Below are 21,077 nucleotides of genomic sequence, written 5' to 3'. Positions count from 1 at the left end.
TGAACCATTATTGACCTCATCGTTGGTGGGGTGGCTTCCGTGCCTCAGCAATACAGATACCCACACCGTAAATTCAACCACAATGGAGGGGTAATTGTTGAGGGGGCAAACAAACGTGTGGTTCCTGAAGAGGAGCAGCAGCCTTTTCAACAGTTGCACAGGCAACAGTCTTGATGCTTTGACTGACCTGGCCTCATAACATCAACGAAAATGGCCTTACTGTGCGTCATTTTTCCTGAGGGCATGCAGCTCTCCTGCATGGTTAAATGACGATGGCACTGAGTAAAATATTCCAGAGGTGAAATAGTCAACTATTCAAATCTCTGGAAAGGGACTGCACAGGTGGATATCGTTATCAGGAGACACAAAGCTGGCATTCTATGGATAGGAGTGTGGAATGTTAGATCCCTTAATCGTGCAGGTAAGTTAGAAAATTTTAAAAGGGAAACAGATAGGTTGAAGATAGATACACTATGTGATTGAAAGTATATGGGCCCCTGGCTGAAAATGACTTACAAGTCCATGGCACCCTTCATCGGTAATGCTGGAATTCAATATGGCGTTGGCCCACCCTTAGCCTTGATGAGAGCTTCCACTCTTGCAGGCATTTGTTCAGTCAGGTGCTGGAAGGTTTCTTGGGGAATGGGAGCCCATTCTTCATGGAGTGCTGCACTGAGGAGAGGTATCGACGTCGGTCAGTGAGGTCTGGCACAAAGTCGGCATTCCAAAACATCCCAAAGGTATTCAGTAGGATTCAGGTCACAAGTCTGTGCAGGCCAGTTCATTACAGGGATGTTGTGTAACCACTCCACCACAGGCTGTGCATTACGAACAGGGGCTCGATTGTGTTGAGAGATGCAATCATCATCCCTGAACTGTTCATCAACAGTGGGGAGGAAAAAGGTGCTTAAAACATCAATGTAGGCCTGTGTTGTGATAGTGCCACACAAAACAACAAGGAGTGCAAGTCCCCTCCATGAAAAACATGACTACACCATAAAACCACCACCTTCGAATTTTACTGTTGCCAGTACACATGCTGGCAGAGGACATTCACCGGGCATTTGCCATACCCACACCCCGCCATCGAATCGCCCCACTGTGTACCATGATTTTTCACTCCACACAACATTTTTCCACTGTTCAATCATCCAATGTTTACACTTCTTACACCAAGCAAGGCGTCATTTGGCATTTATCTGCATGGTGTGTGGCTTATGAGCAGTCACTTGACCATGAAATCCAAGTTTTCTCACCTCCCACCTAACTGTCATACACTTGCAGTGGATCCTGATGCAGTTTGGAATTCCTGTGTGATGGTCTGGATAGATGTCTGCCTATTACACATTACGAACCTCTTCAACTGTCGGCGGTCTCTGTCAGTCGACAGACGAGGTCGGCCTGTACACTTTTGTGCTGTATATGTCCCTTCACATTTCCATTTCACCATCACATCGGAAACAGTGGACCTTCAGATGTTTAGGAATGTGGAATATGTACAGACATATGACACAAATAACGCCCAATCACCTGACCACATTAGAAGTCCGTGAGTTCTGTGGAGTGCCCCATTCTGCTCTCTCACGATGTTTAATGATTACTGAGGTCGATGATATGTCGTAGCTGGCAGTAGGTGGCAGCAGAATGTAATTAATATGAAAAACATATGTTTTGGGGGATGTCTGGTTATTTTTTATCACTCAGTGCATAGTGGGAATTGGTGATGTTTGGTGGCAAGAGGAACAGGACTTCTGGTTAGGTGAACACAAGATTATCAATACAAAATGAAATAGGTGTAACACAGGAGTGGGTTTAATAATGAGTATGAAAACAGGAATGCACGTAAGCTACTATGAACAGCACAGTGAATGTGTTACTGTAGCCAAGATAGACATGAAGCCAACACTGATGACAATAGTACAATCGTTGAATTTAGGTCCTCCAGTTATGCAAAACATGTTTTTTCAAAGTTCCCAAACATTTTTCTGCAGCTCTGTGTGATCATCAGTGATTTTCTGTTTTATTTAATTTGTAATGTGAACATTTTCACTGTTGTTGTTGTGGTCTTCAGTCCTGAGACTGGTTTGATGCAGCTCTCCATGCTACCCTATCCTGTGCAAGCTTCTTCATCTCCCAGTACTTACTGCAACCCACATCCTTCTGAATCTGTTTAGTGTATTCATCTCTTGGTCTCCCTCTATGATTTTTACCCTCCAAGCTGCCCTCCAACGCTAAATTTGTGATCCCTTGATGCCTCAGAACATGTCCTACTAACCGGTCCCTTCTTTTTGTCAAGTTGTGCCACATACTCCTCTTCTCCCCAATTCTATTCAATACTTCATCATTAGTTATGTGAACTACCAATCTAATCTTCAGCATTCTTCTGTAGCACCACATTTCAAAAGCTTCTATTCTCTTCTTGTCCAAACTATTTATCGTCCATGTTTCACTTCCATACATGGCTACACTCCATACAAATGCTTTCAGAAACGACTTCCTGACACTTAAATCTATACTCGATGTTAACAAATTTCTCTTCTTCAGAAACGCTTTCCTTGCCATTGCCAGTCTACATTTTATATCTTCTCTACTTCGACTATCATCAGTTATTTTGCTCCCCAAATAGCAAAACTCCTTTACTACTTTAAGTGGCTCATTTCCTAATCTAATTCTCTCAGCATCACCCGACTTAATTCGACCGCATTCCATTGTCCTCGTTTTGCTTTTGTTGATGTTCATCTTATATCCTCCTTTAAAGACACTGTCGCGTCCGTTCAATTGCTCTTCCAAGTCCTTTGCTGTCTCTGATAGAATTACAATGTCATCGGCAAACCTCAAAGTTTTTATTTCTTCTCCATGGATTTTAATACCTACTCCGAATTTTTCTTTTGTTTCCTTTACTGCTTGCTCAATATACAGATTGAATAACATCGGGGAGAGGCTACAACCTTGTCTCATTCCCTTCCCAACCACTGCCTCCCTTTCATGCCCCTCGACTCTCATAACTGCCATCTGGTTTCGGTACAAATTTCGTTCCCTGTGTTTTACCCCTGCCACCTTTAAAATTTGAAAGCGAGTATTCCAGTCAACATTGTCAAAAGCTTTCTCTAAGTCTACAAATACTAGAAAAGTAGGTTTGCCTTTCCTTAACCTTTCTTCTAAGATAAGTCGTAAGGTCAGTATTGCCTCACGTGTTCCAACATTTCTACGGAATCCAAACTGATCTTCCCCAAGGTCGGCTTCCACCAGTTTTTCCATTCGTCTGTAAAGAATTAGCGTTAGTATTTTGCAGCTGTGGCTTATTAAACTGATAGTTCGGTAATTTTCACATCTGTCAACACCTGCTTTCTTTGGGATTGGAATTATTATATTCTTCTTGAAGTCTGAGGGTATTTCGCCTGTCTCATACATCTTGCTCACCAGATGGTAGAGTTTTGTCAGGACTGGCTCTCCCAAGGCTGTCAGTAGTTCTAATGGAATGTTGTCTACTCCCAGGGCCTTGTTTCGACTCAGGTCTTTCAGTACTCTGTCAAACTCTTCACGCAGTATCATATCTCCCATTTCGTCTTCATCTACATCCTCTTCCATTTCCATAATATTGTCCTCAAGTACATCGCCCTTGTATAGACCCCCTATATACTCCTTCCACCTTTCTGCTTTCCCTTCTTTGCTTAGAACTGGGTTTCCATCTGAGCTCTTGATATTCATACAAGTGGTTCTCCTTTCTCCAAAGGTCTCTTTAATTTTCCTGTAGGCAGTATCTATCTTACCCCTAGTGAGATAAGCCTCTACATCCTTACATTTGTCCTCTAGCCATCCCTGCTTAGCCATTTTGCACTTCCTGTCGATCTCATTTTTGAGACGTCTATATTCCTTTTTGCCTGCTTCATTTATTGCATTTTTATATTTTCTCCTCTCATCAATTAAGTTCAATATTTCTTCTGTTACCCAAGGAGTTCTACTAGCCCTCGTCTTTTTACCTACTTGATCCTCCGCTGCCTTCACTACTTCATCCCTCAGAGCTACCCATCCTCCTTCTACTGTACTTCTTTCCACCATTCCTGTCAATTGTTCCCTTATGCTCTCCCTGAAACTCTGTACAATCTCTGGTTCTTTCAGTTTATCCAGGTCCCATCTCCTTAAATTCCCACCTTTTTGCAGTTTCTTCAGTTTTAATCTACAGTTCATAACGAATAGATTGTGGTCAGAGTCCACATCTGACCCTGGAAATGTCTTACAATTTAAAACCTGGTTCCTAAATCTCTGTCTTATCATTATATAATCTATCTGATACCTTCTAGTATCTCCAGAATTCTTCCACGTATACAACCTTCTTTCATGATTCTTGAACCAAGTGTTAGCTATGATTAACTTATGGTCTGTGCAAAATTCTACAAGGCGGCTTCCTCTTTCATTTCTTAGCCCCAATCCATTTTCACCTACTATGTTTCCTTCTCTTCCTTTTCCTAGTCTCGAATTCCAGTCACCCACGACTATTAAATTTTCGTCTCCCTTCACTACCTGAATAATTTCTTTTATCTCATCATACATTTCTTCAATTTCTTCATCATCTGCAGAGCTAGTTGGCATATAAACTTCTACTACTGTAGTAGGCATGGGTTTCGTGTCTATCTTGGCCACAATAATGCGTTCACTATGCTGCTTGTAGTAGCTTACCTGCAAACCTATTTTTTTATTCATTATTAAACCTACTCCTGCATTACCCCTATTTGATTTGGTGTTTATAACCCCGTATTCACCTGACCAAAAGTCTTGTTCCTCCTGCCACCGAACTTCGCTAATTCCCACTATATCTAACTTTAACCTATCCATTTCCCTTTTTAAATTTTCTAATCTACCTGCCCGGGTAAGGGATCTGACGTTCCACACTCCGATCCGTAGAACGCCAGTTTTCTTTCTCCTGACAATGACGTCCTCTTGAGTAGTACCCGCCCGGAGATCCGAATGGGGGACTATTTTACCTCCGGAATATTTTACCCAAGAGGACGCCATCATCATTTATCCATACAGTAAAGCTGCATGCCCTCGGGAAAAATTACGGCTGTAGTTTCCCCTTGCTTTCAGCCGTCCGCAGTACCAGCACAGCAAGGCCGTTTTGGTTAATGTTGCAAGGCCAGGTCAGTCTATCATCCGGACTGTTGCCCCTGCAACTACTGAAAAGGCTGCTGCCCCTCTTCAGGAACCACACATTTGTCTGGCCTCTCAACAGATACCACTCCATTGTGGTTGCACCTATGGTACGGCCATCTGTATCGCTGAGGCATTTTTACTAAATGATTACAAAATTACTGTAATATATGGTTTAAACAACTTTTGTTTCTGTTAGTTAATACCTTTACATTCGGTTTGTATGATTCTTCAGGACCCTTTGCATATTATTTCGTACTGGTAGTTTGTCATCTGCAACCAAATGATGTTGATGAGAAATTTTGTTGGGAGCTAACCTATCATTTTATGCTTTAAACGTAATTTAGTTTATTGTGATATTTCACGCATATATTTGTTTTTACGTACATTTTTGTGTGGCAAGCCATTTTTCCCCAGAATTCTGATGAGGTGTTGTGGAGCACACATAAATATAACACATATTTTCAGAAATTTGGTTGTAAAAAGCACTTTACACTTCACCAAACCCCTTGTAATTGTGGTTATTGTGTGTCCCAGCCCAGTCAGTGTTCATGTGTTCACCAGTGAGTTTGGTGCCAAATTTGAATTTTGTTTACATTTTATCTGTGTGTGTGTGTGTGTGTGTGTGTGTGTGTGTGTGTGTGTGTTTTTTCTGTACGCTTCTTAGCTCTTTGTGTTGTCTTTTACGTGGTGTTCCTTTAGTGTAAAAGACAACACAAACAGCTAAGAAGCATACAGAAAAAACACACACACAAAGACAAAATGCAAACAAAATTCAAATTTGGCGCCAAACTCCCTGGTGAACAAATGAACACTGACTGGGCTGGGACACACAACAACCATGATTACAGTGTGTTTTGGTGAAGTGTAAAGCACTTTAATGACCAAATTTCTGAAAATATACAGGGTGATTCAAAAAGAATACCACAACTTTAGGAATTTAAAACTCTGCAACGACAAAAGGCAGAGCTAAGCACTATCTGTCGGCGAATTAAGGGAGCTATAAAGTTTCATCTAGTTGTACATTTGTTCGCTTGAGGTGCTGTTGACTAGGCGTCAGCGTCAGTTGATGCTAAGATGGCGACCGCTCAACAGAAAGCTTTTTGTGTTATTGAGTACGGCAGAAGTGAATCGACGACAGTTGTTCAGCGTGCATTTCGAACGACGTATGGTGTTAAACCTCCTGATAGGTGGTGTATTAAACGTTGGTATAAACAGTTTACAGAGAATGGGTGTTTGTGCAAAGGGAAAAGTTCTGGACGGCCGAGCAGCCCGTGACAGAGCACTTCATCACTGGCCTCCAAGAAGCCCTGATCTTACCCCCTGCGATTTTTTCTTATGGGGGTATGTTAAGGATATGGTGTTTCGCCCACCTCTCCCAGCCACCATTGATGATTTGAAATGAGAAATAACAGCAGCTATCCAAACTGTTACGCCTGATATGCTACAGAGAGTGTGGAACGAGTTGGAGTATCGGGTTGATATTGCTCGAGTGTCTGGAGGGGGCCATATTGAACCTCTCTGAACTTGTTTTTGAGTGAAAAAAAACCTTTTTAAATACTCTTTGTAATGATGTATAACAGAAGGTTGTATTATGTTTCTTTCATTAAATACACATTTTTAAAGTTGTGGTATTCTTTTTGAATCACCCTGTATGTTACATCTGTGTGTGCTTCACAACACCTCATCAGGATGCTGAGAAAAAAGGACTTTCCACACAAAAATGTAAGTAAAAATGAATATATGTGCGAAATATCGTGGCAAACTAAATTATGTTTAAAGCATAAAATGACAGGTTTTACTCCCAAAACAATTTCTCATCAACATCGTTTGGTTGCAGATGAGAAGCTACCAGTACAAAATAATATGCGAACGGTCCAGCAAAACCATGCAAAGTGAATGCAAAGCTATTAAGAAACAGAAACAAATAGTTGTTTAAACTAAATATTTCTGTAATTTTACAATTTTAACTGCAAATATGAAAGATACAAGAGCTCCAAATGCAAATGATGAACAGTACTACAGTACAGTTTAGATGCCAACTAGCTCCACAGATGATAAAATTGAAGAAATATATGAGAAGACTAAATAAATTATTCAAATAGTTAAGGCAGACGAAAATTTAATTGTAATGGGGTACTGGAATGCAATGGTAGGAAAAAGAAGAGAAGGAAAAATAATACGTGAATACGAACTGGGGGAATGGAATGAAAGAGGAAGCCACTTGATATAATTTGCACAGAGCATAATTTAATCATTGCAAATACTTGGTGTAAGGATCATGAAATAAGGTTGTATAAGTGGAAGAGACCTGGAGATACTGAAATGCTTCTGACTGATTCTGTAATGGTAAAATAGAGATTTTGGAACCAGATTTTAACTTGTAAGACATTAAAGGGACAGATATGGACTCTGGCCATAATGTATTGGGTATTAAGTGTAGATTAAAGCTGAGGAAATTACAAAAAGGTAGGAAATTAAGGAGATGGGACCTGGGTAAGTTGAAAGAACCAGAGGTTGTTGAGAGTTTCAGAGGGAGAATTAGGCAACAGATGACTAGAACAGGGGAAAGGAACACAGAAGTAGATGAGTGAGTAGCTTTAATACATGAGATTGTAAAGGCAGAAAAGGATCAAATACAAAAAAAGAACAAGTACAGTAGAAATCCTTGGATGACACAGGGGATAAGAATTTAACTGATGTGAGGAGAAAATCTAAAAATACAGCAACTGAATCAGGTGAAATGGAATACAAATGTCTAAAAATGAGATTGACAGAAAGGACAAAATAGCTAGAGGTCAAATGTAAGGATTTAAAAGCATATTTCACCAGGGGAAAGATAGGTACCACCTACAAGAAAATCAAAGAGGCCTTCAGAGAAAAGAGAAGCAGCCATACGAATATAGACCACAGAAGGAAAAGCTGAAAGATGGAATGAGTATATAGAGGGTCTATACAATGGAGATGAACTTGACAGTAATATTACAGAAAGGGAAAAGAACTTAGATGAGAATGAGGTGATAGATATGATACTGCGAGAGAAGTTTGACAGCGCAGTGAAAGACCGAAGTCACAATAAGGCCCTGGGTGTAGACGATGTTCTGTCAGCACTACTGACAGCCTTGGGAGAGCCAGCCATGACAAAATTAAGTATGCTCAAATCGCTTGTTTCTTTTAGTAGCTATTATTATTATTGTGTGAATTACTATTTGTATCTATTCAAATATGGTACACTCAATTGATAAATAAAAATTACTGACAGTGCACACAGAATTTATTTACTACTCATATGTAAAACAATGCACTGAGGAAACAATATTTGGGATATTTAACTCCTATGGGCTGAGAAGACTTGGGAGCCCTCACAAAAGTTCGTCTAAGGACCCATCAAATCTATGGGTGGCCCTGAGCCCATGTACATGAAACAGTTTTTCCAGTGTTGTTTCATACAAGATTTAAACAGTTCTGAGGTATTGTCATCTGCACTAGGTTCCTCACTTTTTCTTGGGTGTTTCTGCACCCCATCAAATTATTGTTGCAGTATTGTGCCTCATCTTGTTTACTTACTCTTCTCTGCCCATAACGTTATCTTCTACGAATTTCTTCCATGTTTCAGCCTTTCCTTCTTAGGAAGCAAACAACACTGTAGTAGGGTTTTCAAAAATGAAAGATCTCAAAAATATTTAACTACTATCCACTTAATCTTTCAGTTCTTGGTACTGCTCAGTCAAATGATGAACAAATATTCATTTTGCTTGGGACTGAACTGCAAAACAGTACTGCCTAAGTATACCACAATGCATAAATTTTGATAACATGAACTCGTATGTGCAATTTATTAACCAGATTTTGTTTCTAGTAGGAGAAGACACGATGTATTATAAATCTGATTTCACTTTTGGTTCTAAAACAACATTCAGTGTTTACCCAATTAGAAGACAAGGTTTGTTTCTAAACTTTTCATTTGAAAAATACAAGATCATCTTACATTTGCAGACTAAATTACTCCTGCTGATGTCAATGTATTTACGTTGTGTAACGGACTAATGAAGGGGTTGTATTAAATTCACAGATAAAGTTTTCACACCGAGGTCATGTGAAACTTTAACTTGAAGGATCTCGAAGGGTTCGAGGAGGAACAGTGACATTAGCTTGGCTGAGAACTAGGATGAATATGGGAAAAGAAATGGTGATTGGGGAAAAAAATTTCATTATGCTGTCAACCATGGGAATTTATACTGTGTACCTTAGATTTTTAAGAACATCTTCCACACTTAAAGTGCAGTTCAGTTTGCCTGAATCCGTTTGCAGTTTGAACTGAATTTAATATGGGACAAATACTAAACAATAGCATAAATTTCTGCAAGAGATGGTAAAGTCTAGATAGGGGTCAGTGGCATATTTAAGTATTTCACGCAGCAATGTTGTCCTTATTCCCCTTGAGGTACAATGGGAACAAAAACGGGTGCGTTAGCTGCTAGTTCCAGACAGCCACTGAGAGAGCACCAGGCAGACAACATGTTTGGAAGCAAGAGAAGGAGGAATATTGTCATATTTTCACTCCTATATAGATGCAGGATCTGCTATGTATTTAGAAAAAAATCAGTTGTGTTATCAGGTCCCACCACAACCACAACCTTTGAAACTGTGACATATCTGGAAGAAACAGGAAAATATTTGTAACAACCAAGATTATAAATTTCATTGCTACTCAAGTATAGAAATATGTTGCCTCTTTTCTCGTCTCTCATTAGTTAGAGGAAATCACCATATGGGGTAATTAAAAAAAAAAAGTAAATAGCAGATGCTAAGTAAAGCTAAAAACAAATATCCAAGAAAGAGTCAGAAAGTGTGAAAGTTTCCAGAATGAGATTTTCACTCTGCAGCGGAGTGTGCACTGATATGAAACTTCCTGGCAGATTAAAATTGTGTGCCGGACCGAGACTCGAACTCTCATTCTGGAAACATCCCCCAGGCTGTAGCTAAGCCATATCTCCGCAATATCCTTTCTTTCAGGAGTGCTAGTTCTGCAAGGTTCCCAGGAGAGCTTCTGCAAAGTCTGGAAGGTAGGAGACGAGGTACTGGCAGATATAAAGCTGTGAGAGCGGGGCGTGAGCCGTGCTTGGGTAGCTAAGTCGGTAGAGCACTTGCCCGCGAAAGGCAAAGGTCCCGAGTTCGAGTCTCAGTCCGACACACAGTTTTAATCTGCCAAGAAGTTTCAGTGTGAAAGTTATTCTAGTGAATTTTTATGCCACCAGACATGAATGACAACTCTCTACCTACTATAACACACAAATTCAAGAGTGCATATTGGAGAAAAAATCACTATAGATAATCAGTAGTGCTTCATTCCCTTACCTTGGCCAGAACCTGGGAGGCCACTGCCCCAGGCATATGGAGGTGGAGGTGGAGGTGCAGCTACAGCCTGGCGAGAAGCAGATGCAGAGGTGGAAGAGAGTGATAGCAACGAGAGTGTACTCGCTGCCTTAGCATCGGCATACTCTTGTCGACTCAGGGCTGGATCACACATTGGATATATTACATAATCCACATCTGAAAACATCTGTTGACGGAACTGTTCAATCTGACCCCGTGTTACCTGCAAAAGAGAAAATTGACAAATTATGCTTCTACCTTCGTGGATTTACATGGTCAACTACCTCATTTACAAATAACTTACTTCTTTACACAGCAATTATTTTGCTGTGTTCTGTATGTCATTTCTTCGAACAGTGCAAACATGTTACAAAATATTTAAATGCAATTATTATATATAGTATGTATATACCTTCGATTGGCATAAATACTGCACAGAGCAATGATTAGACTATAGTGTAACACTATTGGTTAACAAGAAGTATGTACATTGAGTTGGTCATGACACACATTTCATAGTTTTTTTGTGATCAGTGTAAATCACTCATAACCACAGGTTTTTGGTAACTTTTTCTTTCCTCTTTCTGACATTCCTCTTTTCTATGCCCATTCACTTCCTCCAGTGTTACAATCAGCTCAAAAATTTGTAATTCAGCATTTTTTATCTGCCAAAATATGCTTTTCCTATGCATTTTATAACCACAGATACAACGTATTCTTAAACTTGCAAGCTGCCACAACTGCAATATCTATATAAGCTTAATGTTGACAGTACCTATTCCAGCATCTCCACAACCTTACAAAAAAAAAAAAAAAAAATAACACACACCTATGACTGCCAGTTTAAATTTCTAAAAAGCTGTGGGGTAACCAGTTCATTTCAACATTTTTAGTTTAATTCATCATATTTTCTTTTCCACTTTCAAAATGTGTATTCATGTGTTCATGTGCACGCCCGTGTGTGTGTGTGTGTGTGTGTGTGTGTGTGTGTGTGTCGGGACAAGTGGGGGGGGGGAGGGGGGCAGCACTTTATCAAGACATTACTTATGCTGCATCTTGCTACATGATATCTTAATAAGAAATGGTGCCTGTCGATTCTGCAATGTATTATCAATAAAAAAAAAAAATTCTCCACAGAAAAATTTAAGTACCCAACACCTTGGAGTGCTCTGAGAACAGTTTAGCCAAGACAGATTATCAGACCAAAGGTGGTCATGGAGCATCATTATTATTGCTTATTTTCACGATGAAACCTCTTTTTCAACTATAATTCTATCTGAATGATTGCATTGACTCAGTGGCTGAGTTGTAAAGTGCCAAACTACAAATCAAAAGGTCTCGGGTTTGAGCCTTCATCAGTCCTAGGATTTTAATCTGTCACTTACCACTTATTTCATCTCTTGGTTCATGTGAAAAAGAGTGAGCTGCGCCATGGTTCAGAATCCACATTTATCTGTAGGTCCCCCAGTAATTTGCTAGGAAAGTCACTTCAAATGTTGGAGGAAGGCAATCTAGAATAAGTAAAGCACTGTGGTGCTCAAAGCAATCTTCAGACTGATGACTGTTTATCAAAAAGAAAATTCACTCAAGAAAATTATATAATTATGAGACAGAATTGCTGGCCAATATTTAACTACAAGAGGTAAAATATCAGTACTGACAACAGATACACTATTGTAGGTTTCGGAGCTAATAGTTCCTTCCTTGGTCATGGAGAGGGGTTGGCTGTAGCACGGGAAAAGGTTCAAAAGTATGGCATGTCACTCAGACTCCAGGATCAGAGGAACCCACCTGTTGTATGAGGGGAGAAAAAGAAGAAAGGAGGGAGTGCCTCCCTCCCCTCTTTCCCCTCATCTTAGTCTACCCTTGTTCTCACAAAAGATAAGCTGCTCTTTTTTGGGGTCTGTGTGACTTGCTCCACTCTTTAACCTTTCTCCAGCCTGCTGCTCTTGCCTGACTGAGGAAGGAGCTGTTAGCTAAGAAAGTTAAGGTAGTGTATGTACTTTTATGTGTCCATCGTCAGTACTGACATTTCACCTTCTATACGGATGATGTGTCCGCAGTTTATGGCTCAGTAGTTAACATTGCTGCCTCTAAATTGCGGGGCTCTGGATTCGATTCCTGGCAGGTCAGAGGTTTTCTTCGTTCAGTCCTGAGTGTTTGTCTTGTCCTCACTATTTCAGGTCATCTCATATTCACTGACTTGCAAGTCACCGAAGTGGTATCAAATAGATATACTCGCATCAAGTGGCCAAACAACAACAGATGGGGACCCCCCAGTAAATAATACCATACAGTCCTTTTGTTTCATGGAGGATATTCATTTACTTTTTGATTTATGGCCACAAACAAAAATTATCCTTCTGTCCTGTGTGATGAATTGCTTATCATCAGTTACTAACAGTGTAACTGCTCACTCATCATCATAAGCAGCGCCCCCCCCCCCTCCCCGCTCCTGTTTCCTCCATGACTACTGCTTGGTAAAGGCCTTATTTAGACATTTCCATAAATTACTATCTTCAGCTATATGCATCCATGTTGCCCATGTACGTCTTCTACTAAGTTACTGACCTTCTATTAGGTTGCTGTCTCTATCTTTTTCTTATGGGAATACAGCAACAAATGTCTTTGGCCCATCTAACACCCATATACTTGTTACATGTCCTGCCCACCACATCTTATTTTCGTTATAGTCATAATTACGTCCACTGCTCCAGTTTGTTCCCTGCTCTATTTGTTTGTTTCCCTATCTCTTCTCATAATTCCCGTCATACATCTCTACATTGTTCACTGAGCAACTTTCAGTTTTTTAATGATTCATTCACTATTGTGATACTGTTTAGAAAAAAGCCTATGCCTGAATTTCTTCCATGCTAAAGTCAAGGTTTTAATTGTATTTGGCCTCATTCTTTTCCACTCTTCTGAGAACCACTGTATGATCTTTCTTTATTCCTCTTCCATCTCTACTAATCTGTTTTTGGGTCATCAAGTACCGCAATTGATTTTCACCAAATAAAAAGAAGTAGGAGCAGTTCGGATTCTTAGAGGAATGTTGTTATCAATTTTCGCCCCACTTCTTGGAAGATGCAGACTCAGAATTATCTGGTCATGGCCTATGTCCTAAACCCATTGCCTGAATTCCTTCACTCCTGTATCCACAATATTCTTCCTGCGACAGAATACTGACATCACAAGAACTCAAATGTGGCAGTAAAGCCTCTTACAATTCCACCATGGTACGCTAGCTTATCACGCCCTGAAGGGTCTGACAAGACATATAAAGAGTGCTAAACTTCGACAGAGCTATACTTGTAACTGTCAAATCCCAGCCTCACTGTATATGAATTTCAGAGCCTGTCATCAACAGTTTTCCTGCCCTGCAGTCTATAATCTATATTGTCATTTGGATGTCAGTAAGTTTTTGTATCACCTATTTTACATTTATTCAAGAGCATAACACACTTCCACTTAACAAGTTACCTGAAATGTGAATAGGTGAACAACCCAACTATATTTATTTTTAACAGTGTCTGAAGAAAGAGACATTGATAATCTTCCAGCTATACTAAATTTAAGAAATTTATTCACAGCAGCTGAATCTTTCTGGCATTAGCTTCATTAGGTATGGAAGTTTGGATTGGCCATGGAAGTGTGTTCAGATAGCCAAAGTGCTTAAGGCAGCTGCTTGTGACAAGTGGAAAATCTGGGTCAGAGTCTCGGTCCAGCACAAACTTTCAGCGTCCCTTTATATCATCTATATTTATTTCATATACAGCAATCCATCAAGGTTGCTACCTTACATCCACTAACAGCTGCACAGTGTGAACATCTGTATAGTACTGAGTGTGTGTAGGGCAGAATGAAAATCAATTAAGATTTGTCTACAACTTTGGGGTCTATGCTTGTTAGTTCCCTTATCATCTGCACTGCCCCCCAATTAGTAGACTAACCTCTCGCCCAGCTAACAGAGATTTGGAGATAAACGAGTAATTAAAAAGTATAGAGATAACATACATCCCTGAGGAGCAAGTGGGTCTCTACATAACATTCATTATTACACTTTGTACTAATTAATCAAAGCAAAATACAGGCAATTTGGGAAGTTTATGTAGTTAAAAACCTGATACAAAAATTAATTTAATAAACAGAAAAAGCTATCTTAGTAATAAGTTAACAAACAAAATTAAATACATTATGAATTCAAATTAAGATTATTTTTTGTTGTTAAGTATGTTAGTTTTAGAAGTTTGTATTTATGATGTTTTGCTACTATATTCAGTTTCATTCTCCTTCTTTGTTTATTCTTTTTCCATTTGTCTATCCTGTCACAAATGTCAACCTAAGAACAGCCAAAATATCAACACCAAATCTCATAGCTCACAGACAGAAAATAGATGACATATTTTTAAATGTAAGACAAAACAATAAACTGTGTACAGTGCACAGAACCTTTACCTTTAACTGAAGGAAGCCTCTCACCTGTGATGTATATACAGTTGCAAGGCTAGAAGATGAAGGAGGTGGTGGTGGTGGCGGCTGTCGGGGGTGTAATGGCGGCGGTGGTGGAGAAAAGCGACGAGCGTGGAGGTGAGGAGGCGGAGGTGGCAAACGACCACAGCTGCCTGCTGATCCGGTAGCCGAGAATGACAATCCTGTTGCAGCAGCAGCTCGGTGCAAAGCCCCAGTTGAGCCTCCCAAGTAACCAATACGACCTCCCATACTAAAGCCTCGGTGTTCCTGACCGAGTGGCAAGCCTGCCAGTCCTGTGGTGTACTGGCAACGGCTTGAGCTACCACCAGAATAGGAGGAACCAGGGGATGTTGCAGCAGTTGCAACTGTAGACCTAAAACAAAATTTGCATTTTTTCATCTCTGAAGCCAAACAATACATTTAAAGCACATATTCCAACAGAGAACTGGTACCTGTTATTTGCCTGATAAAATGACATAGGGTGACCAAATTGTGAATGAATATAACAACAAAATTATTAAACCTGTACAGAATTTGTATTTAAAATTGCAATTTAAAATCTGCTACCCAAATTGACTTTTGAGATACTGCTTCAGTCAAAAATAAAAATTTAAAAATATTAACAATGCAGGTCACAGTGACCCCAATTAAGCTTTCAGAATAAAAATAGAATAGTTATTTCTTGTTTTCACATCCTGGTAACAGTGAAGTGAGATGGAGTTTACTGTGTCTGGAGCTGTGCTCAGTCATAATTTAGTAATGTAGGTGATTGCATGTAATACTGGAAATAAATTTTATGAGTATGCGCATTAAGAGTATTCACAGTGACGTAAGGCGAACTCTACATTGCTGTTTATTGGTAGAATCCTGAAGCAATGCAGTCCTTCAACAAAGGAAATAGCTTACAATATGTTAGTTCGTCCAGTCTTAGAGTATTGTTCGTCTGTATGGGACACTTACCAGTTGGGTCTGATTCAAGAGATTGAGAAGGTCCAAAGAAGAGCGGCAAGATTCGTGATTGGTACACTTAGCCATCGCAAGAGCATTACAAATCTCATAGAAAGTTTGAAGTGGGACACACTTCCAGATAGATGGCGCACTAAACGGAAGGGGCTGCTCACTAAATTCCGAAATCCGATCTTTACCGAGGATGTACAGCATATATTAGTACCACCAACTTTCAAATCTCACAATGATCACCATTCAAAGATAAGGGAAATTAGAGCTCGTACTGAGGCGTTCAGACAGTCATTTTTGCTTCGCGTAATCCGCAAGTGGAACAGAGGAGGGGTGGGGAGGGGGGGGGGTTGGGGAATATGACTTTGGTGCGAATTGTGCCCTCCACCGCCACACACCGCTTGGTGGCTAGCGGAGTATGTATGTAGATGCAGATGTAGAATTTTGTGGATCTATTGGTACAGGTACTATTTTAACCAGTCCACAAAAGCTAATAACAGAAGAATATATCAGTTCAACTGCAGTGACACAAAGTAGCTTCTTTACCTGCAACTGGCACTGTCATATGCTGTAACTTTTGAAAATGGTTTTGTCAGTTGCAGAGATATTCCTTGTGTGAAAATCAGGTCACATGGTCAATGTAAGGTGCAAGAACATTCTGTACTGGTTTACCTAAAATTCTGAAATACCAGCAATCTACTCACACATCTCCTGCATTATCTAGCTTTTGGAAATCACTTCCGTTATACTGCTAGTCCTTGAGCTTTAGATTCCTTTAGTATTAATCATTCATATTTTCTTCAATAATTCTATTAAATCATGCAGTGTATGAACACAGATACTGAAAATAATATACGAACAAATGTCGGTCATTTCTCCAGTTCTATGTTGTGAATATTTGCATTTTTTCCCATTATTTAGGAAGTAGGTGAATTATTAAAAAGGCTTTAATGACAGATTTATTGTACATAGGTTACTATTCAAACAATAATTTTCGCTGACCTGAGCAATGCAGCACTTCCAGTGGCAGAAAACGATGAACCTGGTGAAGGTGATGATGCACAGCCAGAGAGTGCAAGAGTTGATCTTGAAAGTGAAGCATGTATTAAACCAGCATTTGCACTGGCACGAGAGGCATGTACATCCAAATAATTGTTCCGTCCAACAGTTAATTGAACTGGAACAATTTGTTGCTGTTGCTGCTGCTGTTGATGAAGATGAACTTGAAACTGCTGAGCTGCTTGCACCTACAAAATATTGTGAAATTGGAACTTTAATGTAGTGTAGTGTAGATAAATGATTTATAATTAAACTTAACATGGAGGGTATATACTTCTCTTCTTAACTACAAGCCTTGTTAATATCTAATTTACCACAACTGGGTCCAAACTTTATTACTTATGCAATCCATATGGACAGCACATGAATGATATTACTCTGAAATTAAATTCCACAGCCACAATAAGATAGTGTTCATATCTCATCACTTGCAGTCTTTCAGGCAGCAAAACAGAGTTAATTATTATCAAATTTTGCATGCTTAAGCAACTTGGTGTAACTTTAGATGTCACTGGATCAATCAAAATGTTAAGGATATAAAATACAATCATTAGATTGTATTTTATATCCTTCATATTTTGATAATTAATACAAACACATGAAAAAGCTTCACCAGAAATGAATCAAATCAAGACTGTGACTACAATTTTGAGCAATGAAGTACAATTTTTAATTTTCCTCTACATTGACACTACTGTCTATAATCTAAAAAAAGTATCATTTGGAGTTTTTATGAATGGAACTGTTTTGTGTATTCAATTTAATGATTGTATATATTAATTGAGCAGCTTTAATCATTTGTTATTGGAAGGTAGTCGCATTTTTTTTTATCCGCTGAAATGATCAGGTTTCCCCCCCCCCCCCCCCCCCCTCCCCCAATTAAGAGTATCAGGAACAATTTGAAAATTCACTTCAACTATTCAATGAGAAAATGCCTGATTGGAGAAAAAATTGGTCCTGCTGTTTGCATTTAGTCTTTATTATACTGATAGCCTGTAGTTCTGGCAATTTCTTACAGAAAGGAAAATTAGGATTTAATGCCCTTCGATGATGACGGAAACTGGCCTGTCTTTTTTAAAGGAACCATTCCAGCATTTGCCCTAAGTTATTTAAGGAATCTAAAGAAAACATAAATCTAGATGGCTGGACAGGGACTTAAACCACTGTCCACCCAAAGGGAAGTGCACTGTGCCAACCTCTGCTCTCCCTTGCTCTGTTCTTATAGATATTTTAGACACTAAGTGGGCATATTCCAATCTTGTAATGGAGACTAATTCATTATAACCAACCTTCATTTTATCCATAATGCGGTGACAGCTAGTAGTGTGTGTTGGAGCAGCATAGCTGGGAGCAGCAGCAGGTGGTGCTACACTGGCATGTGCTGTCAGCACTGAGATGTGTGGCCTGGTTGTCACAAGCCGCGCTGCTACTTCCCCGCTGCCCGTCAAGCTGGGCAGTGGCTCTGCTGGAAGGGGAAGAGGAGGTGGTGCTGGATCAGGGGGAGGAAGAGGAGGCACAGGAGGTGGCACTTCAGGCGTATCCAGGACCTGCAGCAACAAGAAAAAGGTATTACCAATGTAACAGGTGCTGAAGTTGCTTTTCTCTAACGTTACCTTATCCAATGAAACAAGATTACAGCAAGGTAGAGGGCATACAGGTTTAAGTCTTCAATGGAGATGTGAGGATTTCCTTGACTTAGGTAAGGCACAGAATTCAAGAGGAAAGTGGAATGATTTCTCCCCCGTTAATGTGTAATTTAATGGCTTCCCGTACAGTGAAAGTGCTAGAAATATCTATTATATCAATAGTGCAATGACATCATGTGAGGCTCCTGTCAATTTTATTTTAAATGTCAGTAAAATTGGAAAGTTTTGATTAAGTTCACATTAATTATTATTTGTGTCATGACAAGAAGATAGCTGTATAGAATTTGCACTTCTGATTTATATATGTATCACTGATGAGATACCTTGTATCAATCTGTTTCATGTCCTTTTGAAGTAGGTCAGTGGCGAAATGCGCCAGGAAATTAATAAAATATTTATTATCACAATAAAGATGCAGTTACACTGAGGTAACACAAGTCATGGGATACTTCCTAATGTCGCGTAGGACCCCTTTTCACTTGGCATAGTGCAGCAACTCAACATGATATGGATTCATCAAGTTGTTGGAAGGTTGATGCAAGGTTTTGTGCACGAATTGACCTCTCGATTATGTCCCATAAATGTTCGATAGGATTCATGTAGGGTGATCTTGGTAGCCAGACCATTCGCATGCATTGTCCAGAATGTTCTTCAAACCCACTGTGGCCCTGTGACAATTTCATTGTTCTTTAAGAATGTGAGGTTCAGAAATGGCTACAAATGGTCTCCAAGTAGCTGAACATAACCATTTCCAGTCAAGGATCATTTCAGTTGGACCAGAGGACGCAGTCCATTCCATGTAAACACAGCCCACACCATTATGGAGTCACCACCAGCTTGCACAGATCTTTGTTGACAACTTGGGCCCACAGCTTCGTGGAGTCTGTGCCAGTCTTGAACCCTACCATCAGCTTTTACCAACTGCTGTCCAGGGCACAGTTTTCCAGTCGTCTAGGTCCAACCGATCTGGTCACAAGTCCAGGAGAGGTGCTGCAGGCAACATCATGCTGTTGGTAAAGGCATTCACAATGGTCGTTTGCTGCCATAGCTCATGAATGCCAAATATTGCCATACTGCCCTAACGGATATGTTCGTCATATATCCCACATTGATTACTGCATTGTGTGACACAATGCTGCTTGTCTGCTAGCACTGACAACTCTATGCAAACACCGCTGCTCTCGGTTATTAAGTGAAGACCATTGGCCACTGCATTGTCCATGGTGACAGGTAATGCCCAAAATTTGGTATTCTCAGCACATTCTTGACTCTGTGGATCGTGGAATATTGAATTCCCTAAGGATTTCCAAAACGGAATGTCCCATGCGTCTAGCTCCACCTACCATTCTGCGTTCAAAGTCTGTTAATTCCCACTGTGCAGCCATAATCACATAGGAAACCTTTTCACATGAATCACTTGAATACAAACAACAGCTCCGCCAGTCTGTTGCCATTTTACATCTTATGTACGCTATACTATCACCATCTGTATATCTGCATATCACTATCCCTTGACTTTTGTCACCTCAGTGTAAATTATGTACGAGCAACTATGACAGCTGAACCTCATTTTGCATTCACACAATATACAGTATTTCCAAGATGTACCTATGTAACATTTATGTAACTTTTCATACAAGAAATAAGTTGCTATGCCAACAATTATACAGTATGAGCATTTTTGTCCAAATTGTAAAAATGATTGTTAACCTTAAAGCAAGACTCCATTTCTCTTCCATTCTGCCCTGCTGTTCACCTGCGATGTGAACAAATTTCTGATTCCAAAAGCTAGTATTTTTCATGTCTTTTTATTTTGTGCCTGCTTGTTGTCAGCTTACAAGTTTTTTTCCTATTTTTATTCAACAGTAATGCACAATGTATCCAATGCTTGTATCTACTTACCCCAGAAGAACTGTTTGCAACAGACAGGAAAACAACTATGCCATGTGGTGGAGCCACCAGAAAGACTCAACAAACAGAATCACTCATCTGCATCTGAATGAAGGATGGTGTGTAAGCACATAAATATAAAAAAGTGCTTTGTTTTTCTGCCCTGAAGGTCTATTATTATTATTATTATTATTATTATTTTTACTGATATTATTAAGTGAGCCTAAGAGTCAAAAGAACACTTTTCTGCAGTTGTCATTTCCTGTTTGTTGTTTCCCTACTACCATTTCTATACCTTAAAAGAAAGATACAACAGAACGTCTTATAAATATTACAAATAAATAAAAGGTCTTGGCTTCGAAACACAGGCAATGAATCAAGAGATTCAAGTTTTACAGAGAATCCTAACAAGCAGACCAATAAGAAAAAAAAAGAATGGAAGACAAAGCATAGTAAAAGTATGAAGAGATTTTAGGAAGATCAAATAGCAGGAACCATTATCTGTCTGTGGCACAAGCCTGTGACTGAACT

The 21,077-nt window shown here is 39.6% G+C and overlaps 1 protein-coding gene across 1 annotated transcript in view; it reads right to left on the bottom strand.

Moving 5' to 3' along the window:
* Positions 1–21,077, bottom strand: part of LOC126416186 (protein expanded) — a 505,339-nt gene that overhangs the window by 8,873 nt on the left and 475,389 nt on the right. Inside the window, exons 14-17 of the mRNA XM_050083768.1 lie at positions 18,300–18,557; positions 16,954–17,198; positions 15,004–15,367; positions 10,507–10,747 (exon numbers count right to left, since the gene is read on the bottom strand). Coding sequence (XP_049939725.1) covers positions 10,507–10,747; positions 15,004–15,367; positions 16,954–17,198; positions 18,300–18,557 — 1,108 coding nt within the window. The remainder of the gene's footprint in view (positions 1–10,506; positions 10,748–15,003; positions 15,368–16,953; positions 17,199–18,299; positions 18,558–21,077) is intronic.

The sequence above is a fragment of the Schistocerca serialis genome, chromosome 8, assembly GCF_023864345.2.
Source record: "Schistocerca serialis cubense isolate TAMUIC-IGC-003099 chromosome 8, iqSchSeri2.2, whole genome shotgun sequence".
Lineage (NCBI taxonomy): Eukaryota > Metazoa > Arthropoda > Insecta > Orthoptera > Acrididae > Schistocerca > Schistocerca serialis.
Note: the sequence above shows the minus strand (reverse complement) of the source record. Positions and strands in the feature narration are given on the sequence as shown.